Below are 15,809 nucleotides of genomic sequence, written 5' to 3'. Positions count from 1 at the left end.
GGAGGGTTGGATGGGGAGATACTAGTGCGTGCGGGCCATGGCGGGTGGTGATGGACCCCCTGGGTTTTGGTGGTTTGGTGGTTTGGTGGTTTGGTGGTTTGGTGAGAGGGAGCTGGTGGTGAGATGGTGAGGGTTTTTCGGGTTGCGACAGTGCACCCCATCCCCCAAAGAAAACGGCCCCCCAAAGAAAACGGCCCCCCAAAGAAAAACCTTGCCCCTTGCCCCCCCCCCACTCCACCCTACCGCCCTACCGTACTTTGGCCTTCCGTAGTGGTTGATGATACTGTACTTTTTACTCCGGTTTAGCGCACTGTTAGCCTTCTGGGTCTACCCTAATTCACTGTACGCGGTCCTTTTTGACTCTACACTCGCTGTATGTACATGGCACCACAGCATTGGCGCCATCGCGAACAGAGACGACCCTTCAAGCTGATCGAGTAGACTTGAGGATATTCACAACACTGCCTCTACGCCAGCCTCAGAGGATCCCGTCTCTGTGCTGTGCTGTGCTGTCCTGTGCTGTGCTGTGCTGTGTTCCCGTTGTGTTGCCCTGCCTTGGCCTGGGGACTACTTGTTCCTTCAATTCCCACTCCTGCCTTCGCCAAAGAGGCCTGGTCTGCCGCCCATCCCCCCCACCGATTCGGAAAAGGGCATTTCCTCCCCCCGGCAGCCTCGCGTTCCCTCTGTACAATCCACCCTGCCACAACCGGTGCGCACGCCTGAACACCAGGTTTCCACGACGACGACCCACGAAGAAGACGAAGAAGAAGACGACCGACCGACACAGAGACGACGAACCGGCTGCTTTCTTCGCCTCTTGCCATCTACCCCCATCGACTGGGCTTAGGCTCGATCGAACTTGACGATACCACAACTCGAAGAGAGAGAGACACCGAGAGAGACCGTAGGGGCCCCTGCTTCCGTGAGGCGAGTGAGCCGGACACGGGTACTGACATTCGAGGTGCAGGGTAGAAAGACTTGGACCATCGATCTCCTACGAACAGAGCGGCAAAGGTCGGAAAGACGACGACTCGCCGAAAAGTACCATCGCGAAAACAACGAAACATCCCCCGCCCCCGACAGACAACCACATCACTGCAAATTTTGCATCATCGCCTAGCCTTTGTGGCAGGTCATCCATCGTTCGGACACCATGACCGACGATGCGGCACTTGCTGCTGCGACCGCCTACATCCAAAGCCTGGCGACTTCGTCCACAGGACTTTCAGCCTTGAAAGCATCCCGTAAAGATGCAGACACTAATGGCATTGAAGAGATCCACCTGCCCGGCTCGTCGACGACGGCCAAGCACGCCCTGGAGCGCGAGCTGACATCGCTCGCCAAGCGGGTGCGCTTGCTGGAGTCCAACGTCGCGGCGTCCAAGGACCACCTGCCCGACACCCCGAATGATAGCATCGACTCCTCCCCCGCCAATGACATTATCCCGACGGCCTCGACGAGCGCAGCGCGTGAGAAGATCGTGTCGACGCTGCTGGCGTCGCGGGAGAGCCCCGCGGGTCAGAGTACCGTCACCTACACCAAGCTGAGCAGCGAGCAGCTGGAGGCGCTGCGCGAGCACGTCGACCACCAGTCTGGGCAGCTCGAGAGCCAGAAGCTCGAGCTCGCGAGCGTCAACGCACAGCTGCTGAGGCAGAAGCAGCTGCAGGAGAAGGCGCTCAAGGCCGTCGAGGTCGAGCGCGTCAATGCCCTCGAGCGGGAGCTCAAGAAACATCAGCAGGCCAACGAGGCCTTCCAGAAGGCGCTGCGGGAGATTGGAGAGATTGTCACGGCTGTCGCGAGGGGTGACCTGAGCAAGAAGGTGCAGATTCACTCGGTGGAGATGGACCCTGAAATCACGACGTTCAAGCGCACAATCAATACTATGATGGACCAGCTGCAGGTCTTCTCCAGCGAGGTGTCCCGTGTGGCGAGGGAGGTCGGAACGGAGGGTATGCTCGGTGGACAGGCACAGATCAGCGGCGTGGACGGGACGTGGAAGGAGCTGACGAAGAATGTCAATGTTATGGCACAGAATCTTACGGATCAAGTGCGTGAGATTGCCGCGGTCACGACGGCTGTCGCGCATGGAGATCTCACACAGAAGATTGAGAGGCCCGCGCAGGGAGAGATCTTACAGTTACAACAGACTATCAATACCATGGTGGACCAACTCAGGACGTTCGCAGCAGAAGTTACTCGCGTCGCACGCGATGTCGGCACAGAGGGTATCCTCGGCGGGCAGGCAGAGATCGAGGGCGTCAAGGGCATGTGGAATACGCTGACGGTTAATGTGAACGCCATGGCGAACAATCTCACGACGCAGGTGCGCGACATAGCAATGGTTACGACGGCAGTCGCCAAGGGTGATCTCACGCAGAAGGTCCAGGCCGAGTGTAAGGGTGAGATTTTCGAGCTCAAGTCTACTATAAACTCCATGGTGGATCAGCTACAGCAGTTTGCGCGGGAAGTCACGAAGATTGCGAGAGAGGTCGGAACGGAGGGTAGGCTTGGTGGGCAGGCTACCGTGCATGATGTCGAGGGCACATGGAGGGACCTCACCGAAAACGTGAACGGAATGGCCATGAACCTGACGACGCAGGTGAGAGAGATTGCAAAGGTCACGACTGCCGTCGCCAAGGGCGACCTAACAAAGAAGATCACCGTTGAGGTCAGGGGAGAGATTCTAGATCTGAAGATTACTATAAATACCATGGTGGACAAGCTGAGTATATTCGCCTTCGAGGTGAGCAAGGTGGCGCGAGAGGTCGGCACGGATGGTACGCTGGGCGGCCAGGCCAAGGTCGAGAACGTGGAGGGCAAGTGGAAGGACCTCACCGAGAACGTCAACACCATGGCCTCGAATTTAACGTCGCAGGTGAGAGGTATATCGACCGTCACGCAGGCCATCGCGAATGGCGACATGAGCCAGAAGATTGAGGTCGAGGCCGCTGGAGAGATCTTGGTGCTCCGTGAGACGATAAATAACATGGTTGACCGTCTGTCGATCTTCAGTAACGAGATCCAGCGCGTGGCGAAGGATGTTGGCGTTGACGGAAAGATGGGCGGACAGGCAGATGTGGCGGGCATTGGCGGCAGGTGGAAGGAGATCACGACGGATGTCAACACCATGGCCATGAACTTGACGGCGCAGGTGAGAGCCTTTGGCGACATCACGAACGCGGCGACAGATGGCGACTTCACAAAGTTGATCACGGTCGAGGCGTCGGGTGAGATGGACGAGCTGAAGCGCAAGATCAACCAGATGGTGTTCAACCTGAGGGAATCGATTCAGAGGAACACGGCTGCCAGGGAGGCTGCCGAGATGGCCAACAGGACCAAGTCCGAGTTCCTTGCCAACATGTCCCACGAGATCCGAACGCCCATGAACGGTATCATCGGTATGACGCAGCTGACGCTCGATACGGACCTCACGCAGTACCAGCGTGAGATGCTGAATATTGTGCACAACCTTGCCAATAGTTTGCTCACAATTATTGATGACATCCTTGATCTGTCGAAGATCGAGGCGAACCGGATGGTGATGGAGGAGATCCCGTACTCGGTGCGAAGCATCGTGTTCAACGCTCTCAAGACGCTCGCCGTCAAGGCCAACGAGAAGTTCCTCGACCTAACGTACCGCGTCGACAGCTCGGTACCTGATCACGTCGTCGGAGACTCGTTCCGTCTGCGCCAGGTCATCCTGAACTTGGTCGGGAACGCTATCAAGTTCACCGAGAACGGCGAGGTCAGCCTGACGATCCGCAAGGCGGACCAGGATAACTGCGAGCACAACGAGTACGCCATCGAGTTCTCTGTGTCGGACACGGGTATCGGTATCCAGGCCGACAAGCTGGACCTGATCTTCGACACGTTCCAGCAGGCCGATGGATCGATGACGCGCAAGTTCGGTGGCACAGGTCTGGGACTTTCGATCTCGAAGCGCCTCGTTAACCTGATGCGTGGTGACGTGTGGGTCAAGAGCACGTACGGCAAGGGCAGTTCCTTCTTCTTCACGTGCACGGTGCGCCTCGCAACGTCGGACATCAGCTTCATCGAGAAGGCGCTCAAGCCGTATCAGGGCCACCAGGTGCTGTTCATCGACAAGGGCGAGACGGGCCACGGCAAGGAGATAATCTCCATGCTGTCGCAGATTGGTCTCGAGCCTGTGGTTGTGGAGTCGGATAGCCACACCGACCTCATGCAGGCGGGCCGCCCGGCCAACCACCCCTCCAACTACGACGTCGTCATCGTCGACTCCATCGAGACGGGTCGAAGGCTGCGCTCTATCGACGAGTTCAAGTACATCCCTATTGTGCTACTGGCGCCGGTCGTGCATGTTAGTCTCAAGTCGTCTTTGGATCTGGGTATCACGTCGTACATGACGACGCCATGCCAGACCATCGACTTGGGTAATGGTATGATTCCCGCGCTGGAGAACCGCGCGATGCCATCGCTGGCGGATAACACGAAGAGCTTCGATATTCTGCTGGCGGAAGACAATGTTGTCAACCAGAGGTTGGCGGTCAAGATCCTCGAGAAGTACCATCACGTCGTGACGGTGGTGGGTAATGGACTGGAGGCGCTCGAGGCGATCAAGCTGAAGAGATACGATTGCATCCTTATGGATGTGCAGATGCCTATTATGGTATGTCCCCTAGCCCCTTTTTCATCCCCCCCACCCCCAGAAAATTACAGCCCCCCCCCCCAGCCCACCACGAAAAACTAACCCTAACCTTCTCCCCAGGGCGGCTTCGAAGCCACCGCCAAGATCCGCGAATACGAATACAACATCGGCACGACACGCACCCCCATCATCGCCCTAACCGCTCACGCCATGCTCGGCGACCGGGAGAAGTGCATCCAAGCCCAGATGGACGAATACCTCTCCAAACCACTCAAGCAAAACCACCTCATCCAAACGATCCTCAAATGCGCCACTCTCGGCGGGCAGCTCCTCGAAAAGGGCCGCGAACCCCGCCAGTCGACGAAGGAAGAGAGACCTACCAAGATCGGACCGCCAGTGAAGGCGCCGCAGCCATTGAGCCCGCTCAGTCCGGCGGCGAAGAAGAGGGCGGAGCTCAAGTCGGGGGGGAAGGGGAATATTCCCGACGAAAACGGCAGCAAGACGGCGCGCCCGCAGGGCGCGAGTCCGAGCCCGGGACCGGGGAAGGGGGAGGCGGGGAGTCCCACCAAGGAACAGGATGATCCGCTAGCGAGGGTGAGTAGCGTTGCCGTCCGCCCCGCCGCCGCCGCAGCAGCCACGGATCGCCGCCGCCGGGAGACGGATGCTGCGGCTCCGTCGGAGGCTGCGTCGGCTGCGAAGAAGAGGAAGGTTGGCTAATCTCTTGGGGTTGCTTGTTGTAGTTGTTGATGCGCGCGCATGGTAGTTGAAGAAACTGGAAACTGAACCTCCCTTTGTTTGGAGGGGCGGAGGTTAAGTCTTTATCGAGCGATTATTACGAGCGAACGGAACGAGGCTGCTACTAGTTATGGGGGAGGAGGGGCATTTTTATTCGAGACGAGGACGCGGTGAGCGGGGAGGGGTGAAGGGTGGCAGGGCGTGCGTGCATGTCATCTATGGCGTTTTTACTGTCGAATTCTAGCGGGGAAGGCAGGGGTGCGTGTTTGGTTTTAACCCTTTCGAAACGGGAATATGGAACGTTATGGGGTGGGCGGGGACGGCTAAGGGTGGGGGTCTTTCTCGTTCTATTTTCCTGTGGCTATTTTGTTGGTGTTATTTGCTGTTGCTGTTTTGATCGATTTTTGCTGTTGTTGTTGAATGTTGTTCTGTGCTGCTCTTGCGTAGTTGTTTTATTGCTATTTTGGATGCTGAGGTAATCTAGAGGATGGAGGGGAGGGGATGGATTATATACCTGATATTAGCTGTGGTTGGTCGTCTGGGGGAGGATGGGATGGGGGGTGTGGCATCTGCTTTCGTAGCTTATGGGTTGAATGGGCTTTATGGCTCTGTGAGGAAGGGGGGGCAGACAGATTATTATTGTACGGATTATTATGGGTTATATGGGTATGGATGGATAGGGAATATGAAATCGTTCTGACTAATTCTGTCTCCCTCCCCCCTTTTCATCGCTGTGAAGCTCGTGTCTTTCCCGTATTGGTTATCTAGAAGAGGGTGGGTGTATAGCATCTCACCGTTTCCATATCTCCACCCCCCCCCCCAAACCCCGTCCGTCGACTCATATCCTATAGTGCTCGAATCTTCCAAACGCCATCTGTTCGCCCCACTCCCCGCATCCCCCACCAGAACGTGTCACTGCCTCCCCCAATCCACACACGGACAAACACGGACCTACTCTACCTAACACCGCAAGCTCGGAAAAACATTCTCAGGTAAGACCCTGAGAAAATCCCAACCAGATCTGCGCTATTACGGAGTCTAAAATTCGGACAGTGTTCGGCGGATCATATCCGGATTTAATCTATAGTTGTCACGGATAGGATCATGATCCGCTCAACATTTGACGGATAGGTTTATCAGACTGCCGATCAGAAGTATGGGGTGGGAATCCTTCAGGAATAAATTTACGGAGGAAACTCTCCCTAGCTTATATGACTGGGATCGAGGCTTGGGTGTGAGGGGAAGCTGTAGTTCATAATCACCAGACGTTATGTTAGGTCTCTTAATGGCAGCCATCCTATACTATGGGTATATCATCAGCAAAACTGGTTTTCCATACTGAGAAGAGGTATTAAACGGAAGACTTGTTGGCACATGCTTGCGCCTACCAGTCCCAGTTCTCGTGTCTTATTCGGTCCATATCTGTCATTTCATGCTGGACCGGCTCCAATTTCCCCAGGAAGCAAAAGGTTCAATTTGGAGTCGGTTGGTCTTGCTTGTGTGGGCACGATGCTACGTCGTATAAAGCATGGTTTTAAGTGCCAATATATTTGCAGCGTGGCTTCAACGGGGAATCATTAATGTCGCTTTTTGGTGGATCTGCTCTCAATTGGTTGCAACCACGACGATCAACTAACGGCCCGAAGCCGCGAACGATGGATCGTAGATTTAAACGGTGGTAACGTAACGATCACCAATCAGAATAATGTACATTTACGCAGATGGGATGCAAGTCAGACTTTCTAAACAAGCTTAGTATTTGGGGCCAATGTCGAATATGGTCCCATCAACATACAGAGGTATCCCCCGTACAGAGGCATGATGGGATTCACGAGGTTGCACATAATATTCCTTACTAAAGCATTTGGAAGCAGTTTAGAGTGTCTTTGACAGCCGCAGAAGGAAAGTGTTTGGGGATTTGTGTATACTCTTTAGTCTAACGTTACTCAAAGATCAAACACGAGATAAAAGTGGCTTCCGCAGTTTTAAATCCTTCCATTTCACGCCAACAAGCAAGTCCCTTTGAGCGTAGCAAGCATGTTTCACGAGTTGGATTCTTTATGTCCTGCCGATCGAGATCTTTTCCATCATTTTGGTCACGGACTTCGTGTTGAACCTAGATTCTCTTTGGTTCACCAAGCATTCGAGGATGTCGTTGACACCCGGCCGTCTCTAGTTGCTGCTGAACATGATGGCAACACTGTTACTTATCATGAACTCGAAAGGTTATCCAATGTCTTGGCTAACAACCTCATCCAAAGTGGCCTTGAGCCACGGCAGCGCGTTTGCCTCGTTCTTCAGCGTTCTATTGATATGGTAGTTGCAATTCTTGCCGTAATAAAATGCGGCTGTCAATACGTTCCTCTAGATGGCGGAGTAGTGCCCGACAATGTCATGTCCCACATCTTTGAAGACACACAAGCACAGTTTGTGCTCTGTCTTGCGAAATTCCATCACAAAGTCCAGCACTGTGCTGGCTCTACCACAACGATCGTCGTATTAGATGCTCCTAGAGAAGAGAAGCGCTGCCCCATCTCCACAGAAAGGCCAGCCGTGAGTCTTGATTCATCCGATGGACTATATATCATTTACACGTCAGGTAATGCTCGTAGCTTCTGAAGAGGCGAATTTTCTAACCTTTGAAAAGGAACCACAGGCAAACCAAAGGGCGTTGATGTCAGCCATCAGAATGTAGCCAACTTGATCTGCCTCCCTCCTGGGAATCTCGGTATTAGTAGGGGTACAAAAGTACCGCAACTACTATCGATCTCTTTTGACATGGGCAAGTTCCTCTCTCCCTTGCTATTTAGAACGACGTCTGATTTTATTTGACTTCAGCACAATGGGAAATCCTAGCAACACTCTTAAACGGAGGCACACTGGTTTTGCGTACTTCCAATTGGAATGATGTTTTAAAGCAGGTAGGTACCACGGGTTTATTCCAAAGTCTCTCTACTCACCTAGCTAGGCCAACACGATTATAGCAACGCCATCAGTTCTTCGAAAGCTGGTTAGAGCAGAATATCCTAACATTCAGGTGGTGGCTTTAGCTGGAGAGCCGTGTCCAAAATCGTAAGTTGTGATCAATACTAAAAATAGCCGCAAGCCAATTTGCTGACTTCCAAAAAGGCTGGCCGATGAATGGGCAACGGAGGCCACTCTCTATCACTGTTGCGGCCCAACGGAGGTTACGATCGTGAACACTATGCATGTTCATCAGCCAGGGCATGATTTGTCTATCGGTCAGCCTGTGCCAAACACTGATGTGTATATTCTTGATGAAAACGAAAAACCCCTTCCAATTGGTAGTATCGGTCTCATGTGGGCTGGTGGTCGCTGCGTATCACGAGGTTATCTGAATCTACCAGAAGAAACGTCAAAGAAGTTCAAACTTAATAAGTTTGTTAGTGATGGGTATGAAACCAATTCAAAATTATATTTGAAGTTGTATACTAACTGCTAGTAATAGGTCTTTTATGTTCAACACCGGTGATCTCGGGCGCTGGCGAGATGATGGCACCTTGGAAACCCTTGGGAGAATCGATGATCAAGTGAAGATTAAAGTGCGTTCATCCATCCTTTTGAGACACCGAGCTCCTTCCTAACTATCAACAGGGATTTAGAGTGGAGCTAAGTAGTGTGGCCACTGCAATAGAGGTAAGTCATATCCAGGGCCTGAGCAAAAGCAGCGTCATCTTACAAGGTTGAAAGCAAACACCCGGTATCAATCGAGCCTGTGCAATTCTAAATGACGAAGTCCTCTGGGGATTCTACTCTGGCCCATCTTATGTCGACGAGTTTGATGTAAAGGCTGTGGTTAGTAAATGTCAACCATATTATGCCATACCAAGTCAATGGGTGTATCGACTCGACCTACCCCTTACTCCAAATGGCAAAATTGACAAGCAAGCTCTTTTGGCTTCAATACCTGTCAACCAAGAAATGCAATTAATCGCCAACCCAACTCCAGCCATTCTGAACGATCCAGATAAATACCCCGCTGTCACGGCTATTGAGTCCTCCGACACAGGAGCGAATAAATCCGATTCGTCTACTTCAAGTATGCAGGAGAAGCATCCACTTCCACAAAAATTCGGAACCCACGGAGCAAGGGCGCTGCGTTACCGATTTTTCTCTCTATACCGACGGTTCTTTTCAGTTGTCTTCATAGGCAACATGGTAGCGGTGATTTACATGATCCATCGTTACGCCGTCCAAAGGCCCGGCCTACCAAGTTTAGGAACTGCAACGGCGGCGAATCTATGCACCGCGGTCTTAATGAGGCAGGACCACGTTGTCAACATTTTATTCACCCTCGCATGCTCTGTCCCCACCTCGGCTCCCCTTTTCATACGGCGCAACTGTGCCAAAGTATACCATATTGGGGGTTTGCACAGCGGTGCTGGCGTTGCAGCGACTGCCTGGCTCTTGGTTTTCACCATCGCAGCAACGATTGAGTTCGCCCACCCAGCTGTTCTCGCCGTTTCATACACACTCATAGCGCTGCTTGTGGGAATAGTTGCCTCAGCCCATCCTACATTCCGTGCTCGCTTCCATAACCGGTTCGAGCTGATCCATAGGTTTGCTGGATGGACAGCACTGGCACTGTTCTGGATACAGACCATCGTGTTGACCGACAGCTTGCGAGGCACCACCCCATTAGGGAAAGCCCTGACAAACAGTCCCCGTTTCTGGCTTCTCCTCATCGCCACCAGCAGCGTCGCTCTTCCCTGGCTGAATCTCCGCAAGGTGAACGTACGCCGAGATGTGCTCTCCGGCCACGCAGTCCGGCTCTATTTCGACTACGCAACCCCTGTTGTAGGCACCGCCGTTCGAATCTCCCAGCGGCCTCTGGTGGAGTGGCACGCATTCGCCACCATCGCAAAGCCCAACGAAAAGGGGTTCTCGCTCCTGGCCTCAAATGCGGGTGACTGGACATTAAACCAGATCCAAAATGGCCCTCCAAAGCTCTGGGTCAGAGGCGTCCCCGCATGCGGCGTTCTTCGAATCGCACCCCTCTTCAGGAGGATAGTGTTGGTAGCCACTGGATCTGGTATCGGGCCCTGTCTGCCTGTCATATACGCCAAGAGAGTGCCTGCACGTATATTCTGGTCGACACCCCATCCGGAGCAGAATTTTGGGCCTGAGATCATCAAGGCTGTATATGATGCGGATCCGGACGCGGTGATCCATAACACGAAAACGATGGGACGGCCGGATATGATTGCCATTTCGTATCGGCTTTTGCAGGAGAGCAATGCGGAGGCCGTGTGTGTCATTTCGAATAAGAAGTTGACGCAGATGATTGTGTACGGTATGGAGAGTAGGGGTATTCCTGCGTTTGGGGCGATCTTTGATTCTTGATCAGGATGGGAAACATGTGGACGTGTTCGATTCCGTTGGTTGGTCTTCTCTTAACCCGCAAGTGATGGTATCTTCAAAAGGGCGCATATCATAGCGAACCCACTCTACGTCTCCTTAGCACCTCCCCTCTCCTCACCCCCCTTCACATCTCTACAAGTACTCCAAAAAAACCATCACCCATCTTCAAAAGCCATTCATTAGATTACTCAATTACCAGCGCCGATTAACCGCGCTTTCTCCCCCAGCATCAACCCATCCATCCATGCACTCCGCCCCTCCAGCTATCAAACATCTCATCCCCCTTCTATGAATCTATCTAAGAACTCCCACATGCCACCCATCGCCTCTCCCGCGATACCATGCCCCCTATCCCTCATCACTTCCGTATTACAATGCCCACACAGGGACTGACATGCATCACCACCCCGCGAAACCCAAGACCATGCCTCCCCACGTCTATACAAAATCCGCTCCAGCGAGACAATGAAGTATCCATGCTCTATTACCCCCCCCCTCCCCCCAAAAAACCCTTCCTTCCCCTACTCAAAAAGAAAACACCAACCCCCCCCAACCCCCCACCGCACCAGCAAAACAAAAGCCCTCAAAAAAAAATTACAACCCCAAAAATACAGCTCACCTCTCAAAAACTCCCCCACTCCAGCATACAGAAAAAAGAGAAATTCACAGCAAAGCTCAGAAACCCTCACACGCTCAGAAACTCCTCCCCACTCACAGTCTTCGTCCGCACCCTCCCCACCACCTCCGGCTTGGCACTGACGGCATAAACCAGCTCCTGCGTCCAAAAGTGGCTAAACTGCGCTTGAAGCGCCGGCACGCACCCAAACAGCGGCGCCACCAGGGGCGAGACCGCGTAATCGACCAGGTTCCCGGGGAACTTGCGGAAGGAGAAGACCATGTGCTCCGCGAGCCCGACGGAAGTCATCTCGGCCAGGCGCAGGCCGGCGCCGGTGGCGTGGTAGCTCTCGTAGAGCATGAGGTAGACGGCTGTGCCGCCGAAGCTGATGATGCGGAGGTAGTTGGTCAGGGAGAAGGTCCAGGCGATGTGCAGGGTGTCGGGCCTGTCGGCGGTGATGCAGGTGTAGAGGGAGGAGGCGAGGACGAGGAGGATCATGTGGGTGGGGAGGAAGTGGGCCTCGAAGAGGCGGTGGAAGAGATAAAAGATGCGGATATAGTCGGGGGAGTTGACATCGCCGTGGGTCACGTCGGAGAAGATGCCGTTCTCGGCCTTGCGCTCTTCCATCTTCTCGTCGGGGGTGGGGAGGTAGTCGGTCTCTGCGTTAAGGGTCGTGTGGAGGGGTCTGTAGGAATGCACCGTCGTCTTCCTGTTCTTCCACAGCTTAACCATCTGTCTCATCGCATATCCACTGTCCAAAGCACCCCACATGTGGCGCATAGCTTGTGCATATCTCGCACGGATATCCATGACCAAGCCTCGGTGTCCCTTCTGCCCGCTGCACACACTGGTCTGGCTGACAGGCGACAGAACGGTCCTGCTCGTCAGGTTTCCGTTCAGGGCGAAGAAACACTTCAGGTACATGTGCAGATCTTCTCCGATAGCCTCGGGGTCTGAATCCCAGCCACCAACGCGGTCTACCAACTCCAGAGGTAGAGAATAGACAGAGGTAGGCGGTCTGATAGATGAACAGGCGTATAGGCCAGATAATCCAGCTGCGCACCACAGGATATCGGCAACACGGACGACGGTCGGGACAAGATGGGCATTTCTGTCGAATAAGATAGGTGCTGAGTACAGTGTAGTTTGTGCCAACTCCGGGTACTCGAGATGCATATTAGTAATTAAAGCGGTGTAGTTCGAAGAAAGGTGGCTATCGGCTGTTGAATCTCATTGTTAGCATATCTGCACCCCTTAACAATGGAGTAAAGGGACATACCATCTATTCCAGTAATGATGACATCTCTACGCTCCTCCATAGAATATCTCTCGCTGAGCTTCCGCGCCGCCCATGCGGCGTTGCTACCTTTTCCAGGCGCCTCGCCTGGAATATCACTCGGGTGCATCGTAAAGTAGATAAAACGAAACTTCTTCATATACTCAGACACCAGGCCCATAGCCTTTACTTCTGCGCCAGATTCGCGGGTCTCCATTGCAAGATATACCTAGTAAGACTGGTTAGAACCATTGCCAGTGATCCAACAGTGAGACTGAGAGGACGGGATACTCACATCATAACTCAATCGTGCCTGGGGATGAGAAGCAAGAACATCCAAGGTCTCGCGCAGCCCGTCCACATCCTCCTTGTAATTAGGGATTATTATAGCATGGATGACCTTTTCCTGGTCATACTCAACATCGGTAACGGAGTCGATCATGTCAGAGTCTCCGGCATCACTGGAAGACGAGGTCGAGGCAAGGGATGATGTGAGAGTCACATCACTGGCGAGAGACATGAATGAAAGCCTGCGCGTCGGGCCGTACTTGAAGCGCTGCAGACTCCTGTTGCGCGAAACGGCCTTCACACCGCGCGTGAGGCTGCCCACGGCCAAGCATGCTCGGACAGGGAACATGAGGACCATGGCATGAATGAGGACGGAGTAGTATGCGAAAGCGAGAGTCCAGTAGCCTCCATTTGTAACGGGTGGCGTTGTATTCGAGGCATGGCTCGGCGCTTTGAAATCACCTTGTGGCTTTTGGATATTTTGTTTGCGCGTCGACCACTCGAGGTATAGTGATATGGACAGTAGGGAGGCCAATGCGAGGACTGAGAGGCCTCCCACCCGTCGGGTGGCCCATAGAAATATAGACATTGAGGCGGAGATGAGGAGGTGAGGAGGTGAGGAGATGAGGAGGTGAGGAGGTGAGGAGGTGAGGAGGTGAGGAGGTGAGGAGGTGAGGAGGTGAGGAGGTGAGGACGGCGTGTACGCCGTGTGAAAAATCCGTGTTCAAGATAGGGTGAATAGTTGTCGTCTGGACAGATGTATAGGTGGGAAGGAAGACTCGAGGACAGTCTAGTCTGTGAGAGGTGAGAGATTAAGGTTGCCAGGTGTGTATTAAACAGGAGAGAAAGGTTTATTCGGGAAGCCGCGATTAAGTGAGAGTAAGCGTAGGAAATAAGGTAAGGGGGGGGAGAAAAGAGGTGGAATATTTTGGGTAGACGAGGTCGAGAGGAGGGAGACACGAGCGGGTAAGATAGGGAAGATAGGGAAGATAGGGAAGATGGGGAAGATGGGGAAGATGGAAGATAGGGCCAAGAAGATATTTGGGGGAGGAGGGGAGCTGTTCATAACCCAAGCTTTTCATAGCCCAATCTGGTATTGCTTATACGGGTGGCTTGGAGTCACACTTCTGCTGGGGTGATCCCCTTCCTCACGGTCCTCCCCCTCCCCCTCCCATCTCACGCCCCAGTCACGTCACCGCCGAATACTTCCAAAAGTAGTAAACGGGGGAGATGAGGGTTGGCCAGAAGCTAAGAAGAGTAAACGGGCGTGCTTGCAGGGAAATATGCCAGGTCTAGGGAGGATGAGTAGCACAGACAGTACGTAGCAAGACAGTACGGCGGCAAGCTGGAGTACTATCCCTTCGCTAGGTGGAGTATAGGTGGACTACTCGTATAGCTGGAGTATACCCATAGCCAGCCAACCAAGCACATCTCTGAAGCACGGGCCGTAGGGAGATGGTGAGGAAGGCGCAGCGGTCACGGTTGCCTTCTAAGGGAAAGGGAAAGGGAAAGGGAAAGGGAATGGGAAAGGAATGAGAAAGGGAATGGGAAAGGAATAGGAAAGGGAAAGGGAAAGGGAAAGGGAATGGGATGGTTGGTGAATGCATCTCTGCATTACTCCACGTCTCGTATGCAGTGGGGAAGCAGCAGAATGGAGCGACTCATCAGTGGGGAAGCAGCAGAATGGAGCGACTCATCAGTGGGGAAGCAGCAGAATGGAGCGACTCATCAGGTCCTGCAATCTCGGCCAAGGCAGCGGGGATGGGATGGATGGGATGGATGGGATGGGATGGATGGTGGATGGTGGATGGATGATGGATGATGGATGGGATGGCCCGTTCCCGTGTCTGGTCAGACAGAAGTCATGTCATCTGGTCAGAAGTCAGGTACAAGAAGGTCAGAGACGATATTGTGCACCCACCTCCACCAGCACCAGGCACCGATGTTTGCCCTTACCGAACCAACCTATGGCCATCGCCTTCAATAACTCCCCTTTTCCCCATTGCGTCGTCGATCTCATGCCCCACTACTTACTGTCGCCGAGGGACAAGTTTGACAATCAGCCGCCGCCACAAGTCTGCCAAGCTGTCTTATTACGATAGTCTGAACCTGAACCCACTGAACCCTCTGAACCCACTGAACCCTCTGAACCCACTGAACCCTCTGAACCCACTGAACCCTCTGAACCCTCTGAACCTTGAGGGCCATACTACTACTATATATACAATGCTTGGCATGGCGTATATGGCTATGTTTGACAGCTCTTTGTCAGCATTCGAAGCTGGTATGGGACAGCTCTTTGTCAGCATTCGAAGCTGGTATGTGTACGACATGCGGATCGGAATAACTCATTCTCGTCTCTCATTACAGTACAGTGCAATACAATGCTCTGTCTCTGTCCCCTCCCCTCCCCTCCCCTCCCCTCCCCTCCCCTCCCCTCCCCTCCCCTCCCCTCCCCTCCCCTCCCCTCCCCCTCCCCTCCCCATCCCCTCCCCATCCCCCCATCCCCATCCCCCCCATCCCCATCCCCATCCCCATCCCCATCCCCATCCCCATCCCCATCCCCATCCCCATCCACACACAAGCCTTCCCTAGCGCCTCAACCCCCCCACGTTCCCTCCCCCCTCCCCCCATTGGCCTCTCACGCACCGCCCCATACACCCAATCAAAAACCCACACCCCCCACCCCCCCTTCTCCTGTCAAAATTAAACTTTGCCTCTCCCATCAGATTCCCCCTACTAAAACCACTCTGTGCCCAGCTATTTCTCTTGGCGACACCTATACTAAGTTTCGCCAAGAGCGACAGCTGCCCACCTGCTCCCCTATCGACAAACGAAGGGGCCCATTTCTCAGCTATGACCAGCGCTGGGCGTGGGATGGCAGAGCA

The 15,809-nt window shown here is 53.7% G+C and overlaps 3 protein-coding genes across 3 annotated transcripts; 2 read left to right on the top strand and 1 right to left on the bottom strand.

Moving 5' to 3' along the window:
* Positions 1–295: 295 nt before the first annotated feature.
* NIK1 (histidine kinase osmosensor) lies at positions 296–6,134 on the top strand. The gene is made up of 4 exons (XM_024468770.1): positions 296–904; positions 968–4,645; positions 4,745–5,218; positions 5,365–6,134. The coding sequence occupies exons 2-4, from the start codon at positions 1,154–1,156 to the stop codon at positions 5,389–5,391; spliced, it is 3,993 nt and encodes a 1,330-aa protein (XP_024324003.1). The 5' UTR covers positions 296–904; positions 968–1,153; the 3' UTR covers positions 5,392–6,134.
* Positions 6,135–7,396: 1,262 nt separating this feature from the next.
* VC83_05144 (uncharacterized protein) lies at positions 7,397–10,723 on the top strand (the record flags this gene model as incomplete). The annotated part of the gene is made up of 6 exons (XM_024468769.1): positions 7,397–7,912; positions 8,328–8,431; positions 8,489–8,773; positions 8,829–8,922; positions 8,975–9,016; positions 9,071–10,723. 6 exons carry the CDS (start codon positions 7,397–7,399, stop codon positions 10,721–10,723), a joined length of 2,694 nt encoding a protein of 897 aa, XP_024324004.1.
* Positions 10,724–11,304: 581 nt separating this feature from the next.
* Positions 11,305–14,441, bottom strand: VC83_05143 (uncharacterized protein). Its single transcript, XM_024468768.1, has 3 exons — positions 12,929–14,441; positions 12,637–12,862; positions 11,305–12,577 (listed from the first exon to the last, which is right to left on the bottom strand). The coding sequence occupies exons 1-3, from the start codon at positions 13,508–13,510 to the stop codon at positions 11,427–11,429; spliced, it is 1,959 nt and encodes a 652-aa protein (XP_024323997.1). The 5' UTR covers positions 13,511–14,441; the 3' UTR covers positions 11,305–11,426.
* Between the last annotated feature and the right edge of the window lie 1,368 nt (positions 14,442–15,809).

Source organism: Pseudogymnoascus destructans, assembly GCF_001641265.1.
Source record: "Pseudogymnoascus destructans isolate 20631-21 unplaced genomic scaffold scaffold_11, whole genome shotgun sequence".
In the NCBI taxonomy this organism is placed as follows: Eukaryota; Fungi; Ascomycota; class Leotiomycetes; order Thelebolales; family Thelebolaceae; genus Pseudogymnoascus; species Pseudogymnoascus destructans.
This window is presented reverse-complemented; position numbering and strand designations above follow the sequence as displayed.

Coding starts and splice junctions, on each gene's coding strand:
- NIK1 (XM_024468770.1), top strand. CDS start 1,154: ATGACCGACGATGCGGCACTTGCTGCTGCGACCGCCTACATCCAAAGC. Junction 4,646..4,744: donor ATGTGCAGATGCCTATTATG/GTATGTCCCCTA, acceptor CCTTCTCCCCAG/GGCGGCTTCGAAGCCACCGC. Junction 5,219..5,364: donor AGGATGATCCGCTAGCGAGG/GTGAGTAGCGTT, acceptor TGCTTGTTGTAG/TTGTTGATGCGCGCGCATGG.
- VC83_05143 (XM_024468768.1), bottom strand. CDS start 13,510: ATGTCTATATTTCTATGGGCCACCCGACGGGTGGGAGGCCTCTCAGTC. Junction 12,863..12,928: donor AGGCACGATTGAGTTATGAT/GTGAGTATCCCG, acceptor CAGTCTTACTAG/GTATATCTTGCAATGGAGAC. Junction 12,578..12,636: donor CATCATTACTGGAATAGATG/GTATGTCCCTTT, acceptor GAGATTCAACAG/CCGATAGCCACCTTTCTTCG.